This window comes from Lagopus leucura, unplaced genomic scaffold, assembly GCF_019238085.1.
Source record: "Lagopus leucura isolate 7727_CA_CO unplaced genomic scaffold, USGS_WTPT01 Super-Scaffold_1, whole genome shotgun sequence".
In the NCBI taxonomy this organism is placed as follows: domain Eukaryota; kingdom Metazoa; phylum Chordata; class Aves; order Galliformes; family Phasianidae; genus Lagopus; species Lagopus leucura.
Window position 1 is genome coordinate 18,302,256 of NW_024962250.1, and position 24,857 is coordinate 18,327,112.

Genomic DNA, 24,857 nt, shown 5'->3' on the forward strand with positions numbered 1-24,857 from the left:
CGAGGAGCAGCAGCGTGGCCGGCCTTGGGCAGCAAGCAGGTAGAGGAGGAAGTCGTGGAGCCAATCCTAGAGGAAACAGCAGCGCACAGGCAGCAGGCACAGGAGAGTTCGACAGTATGCAGGAGTCACCTCACGAGGAATCTGATGGTCAGGAATCCCCGAAATTCTTCATGAGGAATCTGTTGCCAGAAAATCTATCCTCATGGTTTTCAGTTCCTCTTTTATCCTCCTTGTTCTCCTGCCTACGTGACAAGGATGGGCCTTGAGCAAGAGTCATTGAGTACCCCCTGAGATGGCCATCATCCTGAGATAGGTCCACACAAAGGAGCACTTCACAGCTATTTAGCTGCAGCTCATCTCGCTTTTGTTGCCCCTGGCCTTGCCCATCTGCATCCCCCAGACGAAGGATCTCACAACCTTTGCGCAGGACTTGCCTGGACTTGTTCATCTGTGTCCTTCAGACGAAGGATTTCACAAGCCTTGCTCGGGACTTGTCTGGACTTGAACAAGTCCATTTGTGTCCTCAGCAAGCTTTGAGACACAGACGTTAACAGAATAATCTCTTACACATGGGCATATTGGATTTACTTCCTCTTAACTCTAAGGTATTTCTTGTTTGCTTGTCTCAGCTCGTAACGCTGATGACAGGTTTTAAATAGTGTAAGGTGGCATTTTTAAACACAGCTTCTGGGGCTTCATTTCTCTAGGAGAAGGATTATTGTGGCATTATGCGATTCTGAAAATGCTATTTTAATTATTCCATGTGATTTGAAGACTTTTGTGAATAATGGCTTTTGGGAGCTCTCAAAAGTTTCATTAAAACTATGACCATAGGAATATTTAATGGCACGGACTAACTTAGTATGTGTGTCTGTTGGTTTGGTGAGTACTTGAAATGGAGAACATGAAAAGCACTACTATCAGTATTTTTGTGGCCTGAATGTACTGTCCATGTTGAACCGTAGCAATAGTTCGGCTAAGAGAAATCTGAAAGCTTTTGAGGAATAATCATATTCTATCAATATCCCATCTGTGACGAATTATGCCGTGTGCCCTCAGTGATTCATGCTTGTGCTCTTAAATACTCTACATCCCTGTTCACTTTCACAGGTCAGCCTTGCATTTATGGTGTCCTGTGGCAGTCAGAGCACTAGGGAAGATGGCAAGAAGGTTAGGAGAAGTAATGTTCATCCCAGTTGGATGAGTTCAAAAACAGAATAGTTTTAAAGCCTCATGCCCTTACTGAGTAGGAAGGGAATAAAATTGTCTTTATTCTCATGTTTTTAATGTTTTTTCTTTATTATTATGCATGTTTGATGGATCGATTCTGAATAGGTGACAGTCTGACTGATCTAAGTAGTCTGGGCTAGGATACATGGGAGTCTTTCCCTCTCTGAGGAATTCCAGTCCATTCAGTAGCAAAAAATGCATACGTCATGCTGAGGGAAATGAAAAAGTTTTACAGGCTGTCTCATCTTATTTCTGAGTTCTGTCATTTTAATCCCATCAAGAACTCTGTGATGTGAAAGAAACCTTTGCGTGGGTTTATCCACAGCAAGTGATCACTTTACCTTTATTTCACCTCAGAAATATAATGAAGAATGAGAAACAGAGAACAGTCCAAATGAGACTGAGATAGGTCTAGATGCCTTGTAGAAACGAAGATGTTGATTTCTGAAGTTAACAAAATAATGTGTTTTTCTCATTTCTATTACTATGCTACTTAACCAGATCTTTTTCCTTTTCTGAAACATAAATACCATCAGTGGGCAAGTTTTCTAATGAGTAGCACAGCACTGTAACTCAGCGTGTTGCTGTTTCAGATGCAGACTAAAATAATCTTTAAATACATGAATTGAAGTATTGAATTTGGGAAATGATGTTACCTACTGATGATTGCTACTGTTACTATCGTTTAAATTTTTTTACTTGATTTTATGTTGAAGAAAGAGATTACTAGATTGGTGAGTAAAAACACACAGTGCTTGAATTTGTTTAGTAAATCAAGTGTCTTATCAAAGGAAAGGTTAAAGGGTGACACGATCATGGCCCATGATTACCCAGGAAGAAAGTAGCAGATATTTGGAATTTCTTGTTTAATGGGCAAAGGAATAACAGGATTCAGTGACTGAAAGCTGAAGTCAGTGAAGTTGTAACAGGAAATAAAACAGAGTGCTAAGGGTGAGGCTAATCTAAACATTGTAGCTGCTTAGCTATAGAAATGCTTTATGTCTTGGAATTTCCAGGTTAAGATTGATATTTTTGAAAAGAAACTACTTAATTCAATTACAAGTCATGGCAAAAAATGCCAGAATTACACGGTGACATGATACAGCCTGCCTCATGACAAGGATAGTTAATATTCATATTATTCCTTTCTAATATTGACCTCTGAGTCTTTGAAGGGAGCTGCTTCACCTGCCGAGTATATAAGTGTACACTCAAGGCAAGCATCTTTTAAGCAAGTTCTACTTTACTGCTGAACTTGATTTCTTTCGTGGTTTGCTGCTCCTCATCTCATAGCAGGCTGGCTCCTTCTAAGGAAGTTCTTTTGTAAGTAGCTTTACGTGTAGCCTGGGAGGCTCTTGCTCAGGATTTCAGAACATTGGAAAATTGTAATCTTTTATATATACAGTATGATTTAGTACATTCCTACTGTTGCTTGCAGTTGGATGTTACAGATGAAGGTAAGCATTATTGTATGACATGAGATTTATTTGTAATTGTTAATGTTTTGAGGTTTGCTTTTTGTTGCTTTTTACAATTAAGGATTATAACTGATGATGTGTGCCTTTTAAACAAAGGATTTGGCATTTTGGTTTTTTTATCATTAAATTTTGTAGTATAAGAATTACTCTGGCTAATTAAACTGGTTTCTCCATTACTTCCTTTGGCTATACCACCTCCGAAAACTTACCTTCTTAGGTCTGCTATGAATACCCCAAAATAAATAACGTAGGCACATACAGCCAGTAAAGCATTACTGCTGTATGAGGCAGCTCATGGTCTGGGCTAAATACATAATCTCTGGCAATAGACTTCTTGGCACATTAGGAAGCACATGACCTCAATAATGTATGTGGTCAGTACCAATATGTACAAGTGGAATGAGGAAGATGTTCCTCCTTATGCATTCAGTCTAAATTTAATTTTTATCTCATTGTATCAGAACTGCTGAAAATATAACTTTATCGTAATTTATTCATATGACTTGTCTTGGTGTTGTGCACCTAAATTCCACACAGTCATATAATTAAAAAAAAAAAAAAAAAGGCTTGATGAATTTGTATCTATCTGCATATGTTTTGGTGATGAGCTAAGAACTAGTATAGAAAGTGTCAACTTAAAAGTTATTTGTTAAAGATGACTGGAACAGACTGAAAGTAGAAAGATTTTCTATCAACTTGCACAATGCTACTATAATACACTGAAGCATGATGATGCAGGCAGCATGTTTATTTTATAAAATATTAAATATAAGTTGATTGCTTTGGGGACTAGGCACTTTTAACCCTTACATAGGCTTTCTTCTATTTATACATATATTATGAATGAACGTGGAATAGAAGAAACAGAACAACATGGATTAAATACAACAGAGGGGTTTTTTTAGATTTACTTTTTTATGTTCCATACCACCTGAAAAATTTGGGGGCATGAGCATTTAGAGTGAATCTGTGAACTCCACCAATCTCTTTAACTGGCTTTTTACCATTCATGAAAAGTGGAAGTTTATTACTAGAACTGAGGAGAGACTTGAGGAGTATTGTACACTATAACATTGCTCCATGAAGCCTTTTTTTTTTTTTCTACTAGTCTGTAAATTGTAATGCCAGCTGTGTGCTAGTTGAAACACAAGCATTTCCATATGATTGCTTTGACATTCTATTTAAATTTTGGAGAATTATTTCCTCTTGCTAAATTGATTGTAAGATTCTGCTGTATTTGGCATGTCTTTCATATTCCATAGGAAATAAAGAGATATAAGTATAGAATATTTCCCTCAAGAAGCAAGTAGGATGTGGGAAGCTAGCCTAGGAAAATGCATGTTAATGCTGATTTATGGAAGAATTATAGATTTTTTTTTTTTTTCTGAAGTCAAGACTTTATTTTGTATCCAAACCTATACAGTTGCCTATTTCTGTTCTTAAAACTTTATACCTTGCTCCAACCCTACTAATGATATCTCAGCCTTCAGTTTTGACTTGAAATAACAGATGAGTGTCCAAAAAATTGAAGGACAGAATCCGACCCTAACCTCCTCCAATTTATGCTTTCAGGAATATTTGCAGGGTGGTTATAGAGCTGCCAGTTCTCTCAGAGGGGTGAGCAAAAAGTGAATACCTTCCTTTCAAGGGAACTCCATATAAACTGTAGGCTACTCTGGAATATACAGGAAGTAGTATAAGTTATTTCACTGGTTTTGTATGAAAGAGACATCTACTTGTGAAAGCTTTGCTGCCTTGTGCTCTGCTGAAATTAATTCACTCTTAACTGCTCAGGATTCGTGCCAGAAGTGTGGAATTGAAAGGCCTTGCTGCTCACTTATTTTGTGTCAAAATGATGGTTCAACACCTAATGCTGCACCTTGGAGAGGGAAGCTTATGTTGCTAGGAAAATGAGCTTCTGGAGAATTGGCATCAGGATCTTCCTAAGTTTGCAAAGGCAAAGTATTGCGTGTACTTCTGAGTTTTGAGTATGCATAGGTGCATCTGCCCAACAGCCCAGAGTGGTTGTTGCATTTTTTGTAAACATGCTGTTTTAGCTAGGTAGTTTGAGTACCAGGTTAAAAATAAAAAATAGAAACAAAATGTAGAGGAGTCAATGGTGACTTTGCTGATGTAGATTATCTTTGAGTCTATTGTGTTTGAGCTATAGTGTTGTTGGTGTTAAGACTGTTCAGTAATGTGTCTATAAAATGCAATAGCTCCTCTGGATTGGAGTGCCAGTGTATCCTTTTCCGTCCAAAGATTCTTCATAAAAGTTCTTGTTAATACTCTAATTTGTAACTACCACTTTGTGTATCTTCAGTATAAGCACAATGTTCAGATGGCAAAGAGGGAATTGTGAGATGATGAGGATGATAATTATAAGAGGGGGTAGGGAAATAAAGCATATTATTTCCTTCAGAATAGATCTTGATATTATAGTAATTGAGAACACACCATACAGAAATTATTTATGTGACAGCAGTGAAAGAGAAAGGTTTGTATTCTTGCCTTTTTTTCCTGGCTCTGGGGACTAACTTGGAGCAAGTAGTTACAGAGTGCACAGCCAACTCTAACAAAATCCCTATTTAGGTCATCTGTAAAGAGCAAACATGGGATGTCTGAATGCACCATTGTGCTCTTACGCCTTTCTATATTAGTGAAATTTCATGATATAGCCAAACTGCCTAGCATAGATGCAGTTTATGCCAAACAACACTTTGCCAGATGTTTATGTCAGAGCTACCAAAGGTAAAATAATCATAGAATCGTATAATTGTTGGAGTTGGAAAGGACCCTTAAAGGTCATCTACTACAACTTCCATGCAGAACAGGGACATCTACAGGTAGATCATGCTGTCCAGAGACTCGTTCAGCCTAACGTTTTGGAAAATATGGCCCACAGGCTGATATGAGCATTTCAGGGAAAAAGAATGCGATAGTTCTGACGTAGGTGAGGAAAATAACAGATTTTTACTCATTCTTTAAAATATTACTTTCAGAACCAGAATGAAAATCTTCTAATCTGGAGCACATCTAAAAGATCATACTAAGGGATTAAACAGGACATTTGGATTCTGTTTATTCATTTCTTAGAGTGATTTATTTGTGTAGTAATTTCTACTTACTGCAGTTTGCAAGGCTCATATTTATATTGCATTATGTTATATAAAGTTTAATATCAGGTATGAGAGCACATCTGGAGCATCTGGGCTAAAGCTATCTAGATTTGCAATTAAAAGTACTACTTTTTCTTCTAGCAGGTGGAGGTGCTATGCAATATTGTCTCTTTTGTCCTGTTGCTTTCCCCACATCCCATAATAGATAGTGTTTTTCACATATTTGTGAGGTTGCCAGCATTCAGGCCTACATTCATAATCCTGGTGAGAGTGTACCTGTGATCTTTCTTTGGTTACCCATTGAAATGCTGTAGTAAAATTGCACTTTTCATCTTCATGCTGAATTAATTACTTCTTTGCGTATTTGGTAATATATTCTCCTGTCAAATAACTCTTGTTGTTGTTAATTGGAATTGCTTATGCTCATTGAGGGAGGAATACTTTTCATCCTGTTTTGAATAAAAATCTGTAATCTTGAATTTGTTTCTGAACTTCAGTCATGAGGAGAGCAATGCAGGAAATTGCTGCTGTTCCACCAAATTAGCTTCTCAGATATCCTTTTAATTGGAGACCATAACTCAGATCCTTAGTATTTTAGGAAGCTGAACAATACAAATTGAAATACAGATATTTCCAGTAAGGGCTCAGTTCAAAGGCAGCTTTTACACACAGATGAGCCTTCTAACAAATAGCATGTCATATGATAATGAGACCATGTTTTCTTCAGCAGTTTCACGTTTCCTAACTGCACTGCTGTGAAGTTAGTGGAGTATATTTATCTACTTCTCTTTAGCAGAGAATTCTTCGCTAGAGACTACTGTGCCCACCAGTGACAGAATATATGTGTACAAAAAAAAGTCTCCGCTTTCAATCAGAAGCACAGCACTTCCAAATGCAATATATTACACTTGTTCAGAACATTCATTTCCGCCAAAGTATTTTCTGCTCTTTTTTTCTAGTGTAAAGACTTCAATTTCTGTTTAAGAACAAGCAAACTATAGTACTTTGACAGCCGTTCACACTTAATTTCTTTGCATTAAACCAACAGCATTCTTTTCCACAAACATCTATTGTTAGGACAATGCTCTCAGACGGAATTTATGAGAAATGGAATTATGTTACCAAGGAGATAGCATTTACTATAATGAAGAGTAGATCCTAGAAAATGGCCCCTTTTACAGCAGCTCAGAACAGAGCCACAAAAGCAATTGATTGGTCTTGGCATTTAGTCTTATATCAGCTGTGTCATCCATAGCTTCAGGAGTGAGAACACTAATCTGAAGTGACATTTCTGTTCTGGCGGGCTTTTCTGCCCTGATGAAAGCAATTACTTCATTCCTAACTGATAATTTGCAGGAGTTTCAACCACTTTAATTGATAATTTTTTGTTCTGAGAAGTTCAATTGTGAAGTGATTAGCTGGTTTGGTAAATAGAAATTTAAGGTGTGAAATGTACAAGTTGCTCCAAGGTAAAGTGCTATTTACTGGGCACTGCAAAATTGCTTGATAAAACTGCAGTTTCTGTTCTCATGCAATTGCTTAGTTCAACATAAGGAAAAAAAATAGATCAAAGTATTGTGGCTGCAGAGTTTGAGTTCTAACTGGTGTGTCACAACTCACTTAATTGTTGCTATATCAAAATGTAAGTTAGTTTTAGAAGATTGAGTGGGATGGTTAGTATGTAATCCTTAAAAAGCTGCCAGATTCTTCCAATTGCATTCTAATTACTTGCTCTGGAAGTAAATCTTGAAATTTAAATGTAACAAATATGGTGATGGAGATAAAATATTCAATTTAGTGATTAGTTCAAACATAAACCTTTCCCTCCCAAACAAACAAACAAACAAAACAAAAAAAAAAAAAAAAACAACAAAAAAAAACAACAAAAAAAAAACAACAAAAAAAAAACAATCAAAAACATTTAAGTGAATTTTTCCCATTGAAAATAAAGTAAGTCTATTTTAGAAACCACAATTTCCACAATACTATCCTGATTTTTGATATCAAATTTTATATATATTTTAAAAAGCTAGCGTTGATATAGGTATTATTTTTATTGAGTTGCATATTATTTTTAGAGTGATTTTTTGAAAACGTCTGGAAAATTTTGTGGGTGTTTTTTTTTTTTTTTTTTTTTTTTACTATTGACAAGGAAAGGAGGCTTTTTAATAGAAACTAGTTCTGTGATATTTTCCTATATATTGAAAAAATAATGGTCATTTCATGTGTTAAATGAGAAATATAAAGCAAAAAATGAAGGTCAAACTGATTTAGCACATCAAACAGACTTTGTCAGCCAAGCTTAATATATCCTGAGTTTGTGGAACAAATGAAATTTTGCTGCTGTGTTACACTTTGCTTCCAAACAACCATTACAACTGGTTTTATATATTGTGTGAGCATCAGACCATCAAACAGTGCATCTTCACTGACGTGTAGCTGCAGTGATGATCTACAGCAGCAATCTGCCATTTATATAAGGGCAAAATGTGCATCTATATTTAGTTGTGAAATTGGCCTATTATACTCTTGATGTTTACAGAGGCTAACATAAATTAATGATGACAGCTATGAGCAGTGCATTAGTTAAGCAGCAGAATTTTTACCTTGAACTTGAAGGTTCCAGCTTTAACTTCCAGTGTGTGCTATACAGCTTTCTTCATACGTTAAAGAAATTTCTCCTGAAATCATTAATTTTACTTGGAAGGCATTAAATGACTCCTATTTGTGGACTATGCCATTTATATTTATGTCAGATAATAGTTTTGTTTACATTTTTGGCAAATGTTTTGCCCTATGAGAATCGCAATGTTTATGATATGTACAAAAATGAATGCCCCAAAAAGTGTTTTGCAGAGTCTTATTTCACTGACTTTGAACTTAGTCAGATGCCAGATATCCCCTATCTGTTGAAAAGAGCAGTTTGAGAAGGCAGCGTGACTCACTAGATTATATACTGCACTTTCACCTGAAAGTCTCCCCATGCAGCTCATGTCAGAGCAAGTATGGCTACTGTAGTAACTATAGATTCCAGTTAACTATGACCACAGATCTGACAAGTATGCAGGTGTTCAAAGGTTCATGAGTTAAAATGCTGAAGCCTTTGATGAATTTTTGATGGATGAATTTTTAATACAGGTCTACTTTTTTCCTTTGAGGCTGCATGCTAGATTAATTGATAAATAGTGAGACTGAGCAATGTTCAGATCTCCTAAGCAAACAAGTGGAAAAATCCATAAAAATCTGCCTGTCTGACTTCTCAGATGTACTTTAAAAAACAGAAAGAAGAAGGTAAAATTTAATGTGGCTTTGATTCTCCTCCTTTCCTCTTTTTTGCAAGTTTTGCCCTCACAACAGCACTCTTCTCTTTTAAACAGTGTAACTGTTTTTTATAGCCTTGAAGTTCTTGCACTCTTGAGTTCAGAAAAAAACTGTGAGAAAGGGAAGTCTATGAATAGGACAGTAGAAAAAAAAGAGAAAAGCAAAGAAAGGAAGAGAAAAAAAATCAAGTTTTAAAAAAAAGTTGTCACAGAAGAGTAAAATCCAAAGTGATAGGAAAAATTGTGTTGAAGTTAGGAGTAAATATATAAACATTTTCAGTATCATTTTTTGAGAATTAATAGAGTAGACCTGATGAAATTGATGAGGATTGTTTCTTCTCTTAATTCTTGTCCACACTAGCTTTTTTTCATTCTTTTGTACTCATTTGTAGCTGTTATACTGAAAAAATGTTATCATTTTGATATCAGTGATATTCCATTCGTTGAACTTCTAATTCTGTGTAATTATCTTACCATATCAGTGAAATGAATACGGAGGGGTTTTTGTTGTTTTTTTCTTAGGCCAGAACTTGGCCTGGTGGATGCCTGTATTTGTACTTAGACCCTATCTGAATGAATTCCCCAGGCAGTAAGAGTCAGACTTTTATGTTGCTGTTACTATAAATGGGGTCAGCTGCCATCACTGTTTGCACTGGTCAGCTTGAAACTCAAGGAAAGACATTTACTGAGAATGTGTCTAAGTAAATGAACAGTTGCTAGACTGTAATAGATCAGAATGTATGAACATTCTTATTAGTCAAAGTACATAGTTGGCCACTATGAGTAGCAAGTATCCTTTATAAAGAGAGAAAAGATGTACTTAAAAAAAAAAAAAAAAAAAAAAAAAGATTTTTAAAAATTTTTATTTGTTAAAATGTCCAAAGTAGGTCCATAATATGCCATGTCATTTACGCAGAGAAAAGAACAGTAAGGATGTTTTTAGTGTACTTCATAGAATTACACAAATTCATACCTATGGACTCCAGAGCAGATAAATTTATTTCCTTTTGTTACATTACAGATAAACTTGACCAAATAAGCATTCTTTCATTATTTATAGTTTGGAAAACATTGTACACAGAAGGACACACAACTAAAAGTCCAATGGGATATGGAGATGAAGCTGGATCACTTGGTTCCAGTCCCTTTTTTCTTTTTTCGTTTTTTAACAGACACATTGTGCAATCTAATGTTGCACATCCTTTCCATAGATCTGATTTCTTTTCTGTGAAATGAATATAACAGGCTTCTGAAGAGGTCTTTGGAGAGTTAGAGAATGCTTATAGAGGACCTTTTGATCCTTTTATTTTAAAAAGTGTACTAATATAAAAATACACACACATGCACATATTGCTTCATTTTCTATAAAGCTTGTTATAAACATTATTAGATATTGTTAAGTATTATTGTTGTACAGTATCTGTTTTTCCTGCTAGTAATCCACATTGTTGTTAGAGGCTTAAGAAATTCACTAGTGGTTGATAATAGCTGAATTAACAAGTATGATATTGTTTAGTACTACAAGAAGTGCTCCATTCCAGTATACTGTTGCCCTTGTAGTAAAGCTTCTCCTGAAGTCAAGGAGGATTTCAGTACAACTCCAGAAACACAAAAGAACTCTGATAATAATTGCCTATTCATTGTGTCATACCTTTCTGCTTGTAACTAATAAAAATGAGCAAAAGCAATGGTGGAACACTACTGGCACGCTATCCATTGGCTTTAACCATTCTAGCTGGATCTCAGTAGCCTGTCTGTCCCTCAAACCTTGTTTTATGGCTTTTGCACCCACTTCAGTCTCTATTTATGACCAGTGCAGTGGAAGCACTGTAAAACCTCGCTGCTTCTGGTATATGGGGCTGAACTGGGGAGAGACCAATATCTTCAGGGAACCCCAGTTGTCTGTGTTGCACTTAAAGAAATAGAATCATAGAATCACGTACTTTGGAGATGACTTCCAAGATCATACAGTTCCAGTGTCCACCTATCACCAATATTTCCCCACCAAACCATGTCCCTTAGTACAATATCCAAACATTTCTTGAACACCTTCAGAGCATCCAGAATGGTGATTCAGCCACCTCCCTGGAAAGCCCATTCCAATGCCTGACCACCTTTTCAGTGTGATATGGCCTCCCCAGAGCCTCTTCTTCTTCAGACTAACCAATCCCAGCTCCCTCAGCCCCTCCCTGTAAGATGTGTGTTCCAGACTCCTTGCCAGCTTTCTTGCCCTTTTCTGTACACGTTCCAGGGCCTCAGTGTTTTTTTTGTTGTCGAGGGGCCCAAAACTGAACACAGTACTCGAGGTGCAGCCTCACCAGAGCTGAGTACAGAGGGATGATCACACCCCAGTTACCTATGTTGGGCTTAAAGAAAAAGTAATGAGTGAGTTGTAAATGTGAACTCCTTTTCTAAAACTGAGTGGGCCTTCTATGTGTCTGCTTCCAAGCTGCATTCTGAAATTGTAGATAAAAATACTAATTTGTAACCACAGCCATTCCCCTGTTTTCATTCAAAATGCAAACTCATGGCATTAAATTATTTCACTGATTTTTACCACCCAAACTGAGATACACAGGTGAGGTATTGATATGTTAAAAAAATCCTTACTAATGTAGGTCAGTGCATCTGCTGATATGCTGTAATATGTTTGATTGCCATTATATCCTGCAAAAATTAGGAGCTGTGCTTGTCCCATCTTTAAACTGACAGATGATGATCTGTCAGATGTGGAGATTGGTGGGGGGAGGGGAGGGTTGGACATAGACATGGATGCATTTATATGCTTATGAATATAAAATATATAAAATGATGTGGAATAAAATATGAAGCAGGTTAAGCTCAAAATGACCACAAGCACAATGAAATCACAAGTGAGTTATGAGTACCAATAAAACTTTTATGCAACAGCATATTATCATGTCTTCTGCATCTGCTGTGTCTTCAATAGAAAATTTACTTTTGAAATGTTGTGTACACCGTTTTAAAATTATACGACGCTATTTATCGTACCCTTTCAACTGTAAAAGAGACCTGCTTTATATCAGTCCATCTGAAAAGGCCCTAGAAGGAAAAATGATACATATTTTAGAAACTTCCTATCTAAAGTAGCATTAGTTTTCTAGTCATTAAATATTCTGTTTTTATGCTATTGCATCTCAGAATTATCAAGAGCTAGCAGCTGGAAACCTCTTTGTCTTCTTTAGTGGACTCTGTATGAAAATTGCTTTAGAAGTATGTTCTTAGGGGAATGCATGAAGTTTTACCATTGTATCATGACATCATCCTTTGATATTGAACAGGGATGTGCTCTGATCCAATTATCTGAGCTCTTTCCCCTTCTCCACAGGCAGCAAGGAGGGAGCAATCTTTATGTCCCTTGGGTATATTTCACACTTTGTTATTTCCTTGTTGGTAGCATAGACAGCATATGTAGATTTGCTTGTCTGTTGGGAGACTTCATCTAAGAACTAATCCTCGTGTAAGACACATACAATATTTGACTTGTAGGTACTTTCTAATGTGGAATCAATGTAGTAAACGTCTGTACAGTTTCTCACACTTCAATTCTTTTCATTAGTAGGAATTTCTAAGCGTTTGCAGACTGGTTTGCAGCAAGTTCATTTGTTACCAAGAACTACCTGTAATATTAATGTCATATGACAAGGGCCCAACATGTGGTGTCAGCACCACTGCTTTCTGCTGTGAGCTTCACACCTCTTATATCACATTATTAGGATGGTCAGTGCCAGCACTTTCCTCTGTTACAAACATCCAGTGATGAAGCTGATGTTGCCTATCAGAATCACAGGTGCCAAAGACGTTCAGGGCATATCTAATGAATTCCTGCATTCTGCTGAGGAAATTGCTGTTACTAAATTAAGGACCCATTGTATCAGTGTAACTTTGGTGTCCAATACTACTACCACAATTTGTCTATTGGTAGAACTGCATGGTAGAGAAATTGAGACTTACATGCACTTTTTGCCAGACATCATTGCTAAACTTAGCAAAATGCACTGATGCCAAGACTTACAAACTTCTAGACTTGACTAACTTTGTTAGTATTTTCACAAAGAGCAGTATACAGTATGGCTGGGAGGAAAGCCATGTTTACTGATATTACCACTTCTTTAGAGTTGCTTTCATACATTTATTAATTTCCCATCACTTGTATGCTGGGATTTTTTTTATTCTAGAAGTTTAAATACACTTAGATGGCTCTGAAAGCCACCTGTTTATTTAACAGAGAGCCCTGTTTTTCAGCTGAACTGACTGAGATTGCAAAACTTAACAATCCAGTAATGCATTATATAAGCTTATATTGCAATACGTTGTTCAGTTTTAGCAATCTTCTGAACATTGTACAGGATTTGTAAACTGTGCTTTCAGTTTTAGGTTTTGCTAAAGAATATTCTATCACTTTTCAATTCCTAACACCTTTCAATTTCAGAAGTCTCATTTGTCACTTAGAATATAGCTTGTAAATTTCAATCTAGCTGTGAGCTGTTAAGTTACAGCTCGTAAAGACAAGTAGGTTTTTTAGCATGGAATTCAATAGAGCATTGTATCTTTATCTATGGATAAATAGATGGTATTTCTTACTGGTGGTCTGACCATTCACCGCCTGTATTCCTTAGCTGTTTTTAAAAATATAGTTGTTAGTATATAATTGTGTAGAGAATGTAAGTTTTTAATCATTCTCAGGGCAGTGTGATGCATTGGTGGTCTGCCCTTTCAATTCTGAGGAGTATCTTAGGCAGAGATAGCTGCAAAAAATGTACATAGGTAAGAATATTAAAGCAAGATAATCTCTTCTGTAGTTTAAGTCATCCCTAAGTTAGAAGGTGAATAGGAGTCTCAGAATTGTAGTTTTAAATTTACTTGTCTAATCTACTTCATAAGCTGTAGTGATTTTGTAGACTACTCTGTAATGAAAACCAAGGTTTCAATAAGAGTTGTAGAAGCTTGAGAGAAGTATTTGCTGTTTCATTACACACTAGTTGTATTCAAATTTGTTTCTCAAACCAATGGGTATTTAATGGAATTTTGACTGTAATTTCATGCAATTAATAAGTAATCAAACAAAACAAAGTAAAAATACATCCTTTTTGAGGGTCTAGAACTGACTGGTAGACACAAACATCAGCGCCAATCTCTATTTACCAAGATGTGGGTAAAATGTACAGTCGAGACTTGTCCTAAGCTGAAAACTTTGTCTCCCAGAAAACCCCTTAGAAGAGGAGGAAAAAAATTTCATACCTGTTCTTTTTATTGTTTGTACATTGATTCTTAATCTTCTGGTAAGTTTACTGTGCGTTTGTTCATTTGCTTCAAAGCACACAACGAACAGTGTGAATCCATTTTCTCTTGTAAAGCAATTATATCAGATATTAACAAAGAAAGAAAGAAACTGAAACTTGAGTTTTCTTTGACTTTTGGGAAAAAATCAGGGGAAGACAACAGCCTTGATGATCCAGTGTCTTCTCAATGTGTGTTCAGATGTTTTACACAAATTAAGTAGCACAGGAGTAAAATCGGAGTTAATTTTAGGCCTAGTATAGAGGTGGTAGCAAGAAATACCTTAAACCTGAAGTAAATGAGTGTCCTTGCATATCCACCTGTTTTGCATAAAGCAGAAGGGTCTCTCTAATCCAAAAAGCTGCGTAGGAGTCTGTCGTATGTGATGTTGAATTAAAATTGGAAAAAATGAAGCGCGTAACTCCATTAACTGCTTTCTTGAATCTCTGAAAATGGTTACTGTTTCAACAGCAAGGCCAGCTAAACAAGTCACAAAGATTAACTTCTTGAAATCTCAGTAGGTTTGCATTATTACACCAGACTTTAAAGCAGCTTCTGAGCCACAGAAGTTTATAGCCTGTCTGGTCATATTGACTGCCGCTACAGCAACCCCTGTCAGTGATAGCACACACTTCAGACATCTGAATCTAACCTCCTTTCCCATGAGAGTCAGAATTTGGTACAAATTTGGACGAAGATAGTTTTTAGTGGGTCAGAAGAAGCAGTAGCATCTGTATAGATAAAGGATTCTTAGGAATCCTTTCTTCTGGCTGGCAGCAGAAAAATAAAGGACAGGCTAATTAGAGAGTGGATGAAATGAGTTAGGAGCAGTTATGTAACATGTCTACAACTAAAAATAAAACACTATCATTAGTTTTAATTATTCAAAGATTGGAGTACCATTAAATGTATCCTGTAGTCTGTATATCCATTCACAACACTTTTAAAATGTCATAATGTATATTGAAAATCAGCAATGAAAAAGCAAGTTCATTATATATGGCATAACACTAATATTGATGAATGTCCTACTTTGTTTATTTTCTTCAGTTTACAGGCTTTGAGAAAGGAAAAGTCCCGAGATGCTGCTCGCTCTCGCCGGGGAAAGGAGAATTTTGAATTCTATGAGTTGGCAAAGTTGTTGCCACTGCCTGCAGCCATTACCAGCCAGCTTGACAAGGCATCCATCATTCGACTTACAATTAGCTATCTGAAAATGAGGGACTTTGCTAATCAAGGTGATCCTCCATGGAACTTGAGAATGGAAGGACCTCCACCTAATACATCAGTAAAAGGTATGGCCTAAATACATTGTTTTGTGTCGGCTATGGCAGCCTTTAGTAACCTCTAAATTGAAATTTTTACCATCATCCTTTCTTCTTTCCCTGCATATCAAATCCTTTAAAGGGATACAAATGTGGAAATCTGAGGTCTGCATGAGAAAGACACCATGTGAAGGTGAAATAAACCTCTTTTATTTATTTTTATTTAACAACAAACCTACTGATATAAATAATACAACAGTAAGTCTTTTGGGTAGCATACATTTAACTGTTCGAAGTTATCTAGCAATGATCATGTTGTTTTTCCTATTTTAATATTTTATCAATGGGTGTATTTGAGGGAAACGTGGTGTTATTTCTTGATGTGAGGACTCAAACAATCACTTAATTTCCATAATTAAAGCTTAAAGGCAGAATTGTGTCTTCTAGTTCATGAACGTAACATCAACATTTTTAAATCTTTGATTTTAGAGGTTATATGTGTATTGTTCCTAACTAGGGTTTCCAGTGACTTGTATAAACTGAACATTTTTGTGTAATTTTTTTACTTATGCTATTTATGAAGAAGAGTCTGATCTTGATGCTTGATAAGTATTATAAACTAGTGGCTTATTAAACCAGAAATGCCCACAAAGGGTTACTGGTACTGCCAGTGAAAGGAGCTTTTAGTTGCTCTTTCATTTAAAGGAAGAAAGATCAGTAAAGCAAAGTTATAATTTTCAGTGGATGGAGATAGACGTGAAGGGCAGCAACTGAAGGATTTTTGGACTGATGATTTATTAGTTGGATATATTTGCATCACTTCGTTTATTTCATTTATATTGTCTGCCATGCCATGTATAATTTTAGTGAAGAAAAAAAAAAAAAGGATAATTGCATCATCCAGTGCATGAATATAACATGGTTCATCAGCCTTCTTATATAATATGCAAGTGTTCACCCCTTTTCCAGGATGAGCCGTCTGGTAATTAAGCAACTGTTTCAAGCTGGATATAAAGTGAACTTGCTCTAGGATCTGTGATCTATCTATTGAAATAGATAATTCCTCCCAAAATTCGTATAGCTAAGCTTCTACTAGATGTCCTGTGTTGTAGAAAGTGGTCTCATCTCTGTGTATATTTTCAGACTACCTGAGATTTGTTTCTTGTTATCCTCTTGTGGAATAAGAATATATATTTGAATACTGACGCTTCCTTTTGGGCAAAGATTCTGACAAAGGAAAGATTTTTGAGGGAAAATTAAACCTTATTCCTAGATATCAGCATAACTAGTCTGGTCTAAGTTAAGTTCTTGTTAAGGTCTTGTTCCTCCCTGTAAAAAACCTACGTAAACAGTTAATGTCTTTCCAACCTCTGATGAGTTAATTCACATTCCTCTAAGCATAACGGCTATGTAGGGGATAAAAAAGGATTTTTGCTTTTGATAATATTTGAGTAAGGTTTCTTTATACTAACTAGGATTGATTTTTTTTTTTTTTGTCAGAATATTGAAATAATAATTATTACTAATAAATGGTGTTTCTTTGTATATGAATTCACTATAAGCGGGATTAACTATAGTAGAAGTATATTTTATTGCTTCACCAGTTCTCCTTACGTGGAGTCCTGTTAACACATTCTGATCAAACATTCATGAAATAACATCAAAAGAAATTCATTTTCATTTATTAAGGTCACTTTTGCTGCCCTTGAGGAAATTCATAAGGATAAACAAGCTCATTTAAATAGTTAGCAGCTTTGTATGGAATATAGTTGATATTCCTACAATAATACATTAGACATTATACTTCATTCATGCCCAAGCAATCTCCTGAATAGACTCAAAGATATTTCAAAAACTATATGAATGGTATAGGGTGTACGGAACTGCTTTTTTTTTTCACTCTCTCCCTCACTTCCTCTTCCTCCATCCTTACTCAATGTGGTGGTCTGCTTGTGTTAATAATTAAATTTCAAAGCTTAGTTTAAAATTTGTTCCCCAATACTGTACAGTAACTTATACCTTTTAATTTGGGATTTCATAAAGGTCCTTTACTCTGCCTTGTATTTGTCGCAGCTTTCCTGAAAAGTCTATGAAAGATGATGAGTTTGTTCTCTTATGCCTATTGTGTAGTGATTGCTATGAGTTTTGCTTGCAAATGAACTCTAAGGTGACTCCATATAATATTTTCAGAGTCAATTACTTCATGGAAATATCTTGAGCAATTGGAAAGTAACAGATAGTTTTCTCCATTATTTTAGAAATATCTATTGTTATAATACAGATCAGATCTACAATGAACATTATGCATTATTCAAGAAATGACCAGGCATTCTCAGCAGTGTTTCAGCTAAATAACTTATGATTGTAACCTTTAAAGAAATATCATTGTGGTGACTATTGGTAAATCATTTCTCCATTCATAGTAATCTTTATTTAGAGGCTATCTAGAAACCATTATATCTTTTATTAATCTTAAAAGCAATAGCCAGTGATTTGACATTTGCTAAAAATGGATAAATCTTCCATCAGCAGACTTCAGTCAATTTTTTTGGTGCATTGTCTAAGGCTTTCTGTATCTAGGAAGTATTAGTCCTCATAAACAAATACATACACAATTTGCAGCAGGTGAGTTTAAAGATTACAGTTCTTAAAGATTGGGAAATTATTCTTTTATGGCAGAAGTTGAGCAAAAAGTTATTTAGAGTCAGGAGGAATAATATGGTTATTCTTTGCATACTGCATACAATAAACTATGAATAACAGCACAATTTCCCTTTGTTTCCCAGCACTCTGAAGTTTTTGAATCTCTGTATTTAAGGGAAATATTCTGAACAGAAAAGTGAATTAATTCCTAAGCAATTTTTTTTCTCTTTTTGCAAAGAGACTTTTCTGAAAGTTCTGACCTGGGAATGAAAGTATTTTTATAGGGTGTACAATGTGTTCACCCAGTAACATGATGTGTCACTTGAAGTCCTCCAGGGTATTCTGATGTCCTCACACGTTGCCCATAGTACTTTTCAAACTGTTGTGAGCACCTTCAAATTTTGAGATATCATTGTCTGCAAATGTACTTTTGTGTTCTGTGATGTGTGGAATATCTGTGGCAGATGTAAAGTCATACCTTGAATATTGTTTTTCTTGTTTTGGGACACCAATACTAGATCAGAATCACCATCACTGTAAAAAGAAGTCTCCTAGCTCTTGATGTTCGAACAGGGTACCTGACACTTCTCATTTCTGTTTCTTTTGAAGCAGCAATTAAACTCAGTAGTCTATACCTAATTCTCTAAACGCTGTAAATTTGCCATGATTATTTTCATGCTTTTTTTTTTTTGTTAAACTGAGGTGTGTATTTTTGTCTTTGGAGATGCATGCATTTGTGTTAGGCCATGAGTATATTTCCTGCTAAATTATATGACATGGAAATAAGAGCATGTATGACAAGTTTAGGCATCTTTTTTCTTTGACTGAAAAAAGCAATTAAGGGATTACCTGCAATTTCAAGCTATAAGTTAGTTTGTTGTTAATGTTATTTTTTTAAAGCCAAAAAATTATTTTATATATATATATATATTATGTATATAAAATTATCTTGCTTATCGTCTGTCATGAGGGATAATGAGATGAATGAGATTCACTAAAGAGCAAAAAAGACCACAGTAGAAGTAGTGACTGACTGTCAGGCTACATAAAGGTTTAAAACTTGCATATTTTTCAGAGCCAGTTATCAATGCAAACAAAGTACAAAAAAAAATAGGCTGAAAAAGATCTTGATGTTTTAACATATTGTGGAACTTGGGATTGAATTTGGTGCTTTGAATTTTCTGAGAAAGAAAATAAGCAATAATAATAATTGGAAAGTACAGTAAATGTCATGAGATTATCTTCATTTATTTAAATAATTTTATCTAGTTATTTTTATGCTAGATAAGTATATATTTTGAAGAGATAAAATAAATGTTTCAGTTCTGAATCGTCTTACTAGATAACGTTATCTGTTGTCACTCTCTTGTTTTTTAAGCTGAATATTGTCTTCTGAGTAGAAGCAAGATAGTACAAGCCTTCCCCTGTTAAACCACACAGGCTTTCCTCTGAGAGCGGCCTTCCCTTCTGAGTTATTATGCACTCCTCTCTCTTAGAGAAACCATTCACTGAGGTGAGGAAATAAAAATCACCTTGATCTTCACTGTCTTTGGTCCAATACACTGTTTTTAACTGTCAGACATGAAAAGATCAGATGGCATAGCAAATACAGCATAACACAGATGATTTGGTGTTATTGTTTACCACGAAAGGGGTCTCCAGATCTGGCTGTCCTGCTTCACAGAGATCTGTTCTTGTGCTGGAGAAACCTTGAGAGCTCTATATTTTATTCCTCCTTATTTTGCAGGCATTTTTCTTATTGATAGGAAAATCTGATTACTACCTATGTGAAAGTCACTATGCAGTGCTCTGGCTGCATAAAAGTATGAAACACTGTTTATAAATGTAACACCTATCTCTTATAAACCTGTTTGTTTGGTAATAGGAGTAGTGTTATGGTTGTGGTAAGTTGTTTAATTATCTGTCTTTTACGTAGGTTAAAAGAAAAAGATTGTTATGTGGGGTTTGAATGTAAGAAACAAGAGCTGGAAATTTCAGGCAGTCAGTGGTAAAAATATTCATTCTTTGTGAGAATTATTTATGGTTTTCTAATATGAAAGATATGGAACTCAGAATGTTTGAATCTTGTTGTGGTAGGTAAGGTGAATTGAATACTGGACTCAGAGTTGGTGGTTGCCTAGTGAGCTGATTGCTTTCATTCTCCACAAATGGAATAGGGTGTCAACCAATATACTTGGTCCTTTTTAGGGACTAATTGTCTAATGGAGAAACTTATACGTGAAATCAATTGTGACAAAAAATTTAGGTGGAAGAATTAGAATGAAAGTTGGCTAGAAGTCTTACAGAAAAGACTATATGAAATGATGATTTCTTATAAACCTGAAAATATAAAATTACATACTTTTTCAGAATGAATGCAAGTAGTTTGAAAAAAAAAAAAAGTCCATTTATGAAAAAAATAGCAAATAAAAGGGGAATATCTAACAATTAAGATAAACTGGAATGTCTAATCTGCCAAAAGTTTACAAAGAAAGTAGATACGTTAAGGAAAAATCTAGAAGAGGTAAAAAATATGAAAGGGAGATCTATTGCCTAGCATGTCAATAGAACTAAATGTATTGAGACCTCATTAGGCTGGTATGTATCACAGAATCATCACAGAATAATTTGAGTTGGAAGGGACCCTTAAAGATCGCCAAGTCCAACTGCCCTGCATTGAACAAGGACACTTACAGCTCAATCAGGTTGCTCAGAGCCCTGTCAAACCTGACCTTGAAAGTCTCCAGGGATGGGGCACTCACCACCTCTCTGGGCAACTTATTCCAGTGCTTTACTGTCCTTATTGTAAAAAAACCTTCTTCCTTATATCCAATCTAAATCTCTCTTCTTTTACTTTGAAATCATTTCCCCTTGTTCTGTCGCAGTAGACTCTTCTAACTAATGTCCACTGATGCAGTCACACCATCATAGAAGGCCACTAGATTGATCAGTCAGGACTTGCCCTAGGTGAAGCCATGCTGGTTGCCTTATATTATCTTCCTCTTCCATATGCCTTAGCATAGCTTCCAGGAGGATCTGCACCATGATCTTTCCTGACATAGAGGTGAGGCTAACAGGTCAATAGTTCCCTATGCCATCCTTCTTTCCCTTCTAAATAATGAGTGTAGCATTCTCTTTTTTCTAGTCACCAGGGACTGCCATGATAGTCCTGTAGCTGGAAGAAGGTGGCTTTATGAGCAGGTTCCGCTTGATCAGGCAGCCTGTAGTGTCTGTGATAATGAACTACTGATAGTTTTTTATTTTTTGAGATGGTAGTAATACAGCTTTAACAGCCTGAATCTTTTTGTTTTCACCAATGTGGATTCCAGTCTGAGTGACAATGGAAGATGTGCCATTGTTTATTCCTCAGTCCATGTAACACTGATACACACTTCTGAGCTTGATTTGTTCCACGTGCAAGTTATTACAAAGAATCGCAGTGGACAGCTCATCTTCAAATACAACATTTCCAAGGTAAACATCCTGTCAGATTTGCAAGAAAACTGGATGATGTACTAGAGAACTGTTAACTAACTGGACAACAGTGTGGTGGCATACAGCAGGATGAAGCCTGAATAAATCAGTTGGCATGGATAACTTGTAAAAAGGGCTCTAAAAACTGTGAGAAGATATTTGTCCCCTTAATTTTAAATAAATCCTTTGATATCATGGAAGTTCTAGGTAGAAAAGATAACTAGGAGGCAAGTTTGGAACAAAAAAATAGTGGAATGTTGTGAGTTCAAAAGATAGTGGAGTAATGTGGGTAACCATCGATTAGTTAGTCTATCATCAGTTGTAAGCAAATTACCTGGAAAATTCTTGTAACTATAAGAAAAAGGTTAAATTATAGTTTTTCAATAAACATGCATAAAGCAAAAGTAGATTTGTAAAACAAAACTATTTCTCTGAAATTAACAATATACAAAAACTTCTCTGGATGTAATGCATCCTATTTTATTATGTTGGACCACAGTGTCAGAGGCAGATTGTGTTTTGTAGCTGAGAATTTGGTCTATCAAATAGTGTTATTGTGCTCTTGGTATCTGTAGTATTTTCCACAGAAATAAATAGGAGGCATTACTTTGAGAGCAACATATCTAAAATGTATAGTGGAATATTTTTAAGGCTTTCCACTTACTACTTCATAAGATCATGGTTTTAAAAAACTAGAGAAATATTAGCAAATCATAGTCTATAAGAATTTACTATATAACTGATCTCGGAAAGCATATCTAAGAGAAAAGTACAAAGGAGCTTCTCTGGGTTTCTGCAGAAATCACAGTGAGCATGATTATCAGTAAACTGGCAGTAAATACAGCATCACTGCTGATTTAAAATTTGCAAATTACAGTGGTGTTTGGGTCACTGACAGTGCTCTGTGTAACTTTTTAAATCAAATATCATAAAATTTATTTCAGTTGGAAAGATCAAATAGAAAATTATATGTATATTCCTAGTATTTTTATATTTTATTTTTATTATAATATTAGTCATTTTTATCCTGACTATCCTGAATTACAGGCTGTTGCTTTGTAGTTAATTTTGTTTATGAAGGTTTGAAATGCTTTGGTTTTCTTGTGATGCAGATTAGGAACAATGGGAAAAGCACTAGAAGTTCAGCTCTTGTTTCTTTTGTATGAGCAAAGGCATGAAAAAAACTTGCCCTATACTTTCAGTGCCAGAAGAAATGATAGAATGATTTCATTTCCAATGGTGTTTTATTCGTATCATGAAAAGTTCTATCCATCACTTGTGTGGAGACACAAAGCATTTACTGATGTTAGCAAATTAATACTTATTCTAAAATATTGTCAGTCAGATATCAGTGCCTGCAAAAGTTGTTTATTGCTAGAACTCCACCTTACAATTTAACCATTAAATAGCGAAAGAACCAAACAGTAAGTATTTAAATTTTATTATTGAAAAGAACAGGTGATTTTAATGTCTTTTCTCGTACTCCAAGCTGCTACTAGTAACTGTATTTTCATTCGATTGAACTCCAGTTCTTTCCCCTTCTATTGTGTTGTTAGACCAACTTGGTCAATTTTTGCATATTCATTATGTTCTTTTAAGACAGCTGATACATTTTCTTTAATTTATTTTTCTTGAGCGATCTTTTTTTCTTTTTAAGTGCTTACTTGGCGTGCCGAATAGGGTTGAAGACTTCCTCTTTCACACAGCTTTAGTGTTGATTTCTGTATACCTTCATTTTTCTCCATGTTTGCAACTACAGTTCTTGAATTCTTGGTGAAATCTTAGCATTGAGGAAATTCATAAAAACTTGCTATTTAAAGAAAGTTTCACTGCCCTTCTCTGGACACGCTCCAGGGCCTCAATGTCTTTCCTGCAGTGAGGGGCCCAAAACTGAACAAATACTCGAGGTGTGGCCTCACCAGTGCTGAGTGCACGGGGATGATCACATCCCTGCTCCTGCTGGTCACACTATTTCTAATGCAGGCCAGGATGCCGTTTGCCCTCTTGGCCACCTGGGCACACTGTCTGCTCATGTTCAGTCAAGCATCAACCAACACCCCCAGGTCCCTTTTCTCTTCACGGTCATCCAACTACTCATCCCCAAGCCTATAAGGCTGCATGGGGTTGTTGTGGCCAAAGTTCAGAACCCGGCACTTGGACTTCTTGAACCTCATTCCATTCACCTCAGCCCAGCGATCCAGCTTATCAAAATCCCTCTGAAGGGCCTCCCTACCTTCAGGCAGATCCACACCACCTCTCAACTTGGTGTCATCTGCAAACTTACTGAGGGTACACTCTATCCCCTCATCTAGGTCATCAATAAAGATATTAAACAAGATGGGCTCCAGTACCGACCCCTGGGGGACAACACTTGAAACGGGCCGCCAGCTGGACTTCACTCCATTCACCACTACCCGTTGGGCACAGCCCTCTAGCTAGTTTCTTACCTAAAGGAGTGTATACCTGTCCAGGCCACGGGCAGCCAGTTTCCCCAGAAGAAGCCTGTGAGAGATTGTGTCAAAGGCTTTGCTGAAGTCTAGGTAGACTACATCAACAGCTTTTCCTTCATCTACCAGTCTGGTCATCCAGTCATAGAAGGAGATGAAGTTAGTTAAGCACAACCTACCTTTCATGAACCCGTGTTGGCTGGGCCTGATTCCCTGGACACTACACAAGTGCTGTGCGATCTCACCCAAGATGATTTGCTCCATTACTTTCCCTGGTACCAAGGTCAGGCTAACAGGCCTATAGTTCCCCAGATCCTCCTTACGGCCCTTCTTGAAGATGGGAGTCACATCAGCAAGCCTCCAATCCTCGGGGACCTCTCCAGTTAACCAGGAGCGCTGATAGATGGCCGAGAGCAGCAGTCACCCCCGCTAGCTCCCTCAGCACCCAGGGGTGTAGCCTATCCAGTCCCTTGGACTTGTGACAGTCCAGATGGAGGAGGAGCTTTCTGACTGTCTCCACCTGAATCACTACTATTCTGAGTAGCATCCCAGACTTCCAGATCAGGGTGTGAAATGCCCA

At 36.2% G+C, this 24,857-nt stretch overlaps 1 protein-coding gene across 1 annotated transcript in view; it reads left to right on the plus strand.

Moving 5' to 3' along the window:
* Positions 1 to 24,857, plus strand: part of NPAS3 (neuronal PAS domain protein 3) — a 596,576-nt gene that overhangs the window by 162,378 nt on the left and 409,341 nt on the right. Inside the window, exon 2 of the mRNA XM_042871090.1 lies at positions 15,499 to 15,743. Coding sequence (XP_042727024.1) covers positions 15,499 to 15,743 — 245 coding nt within the window. The remainder of the gene's footprint in view (positions 1 to 15,498; positions 15,744 to 24,857) is intronic.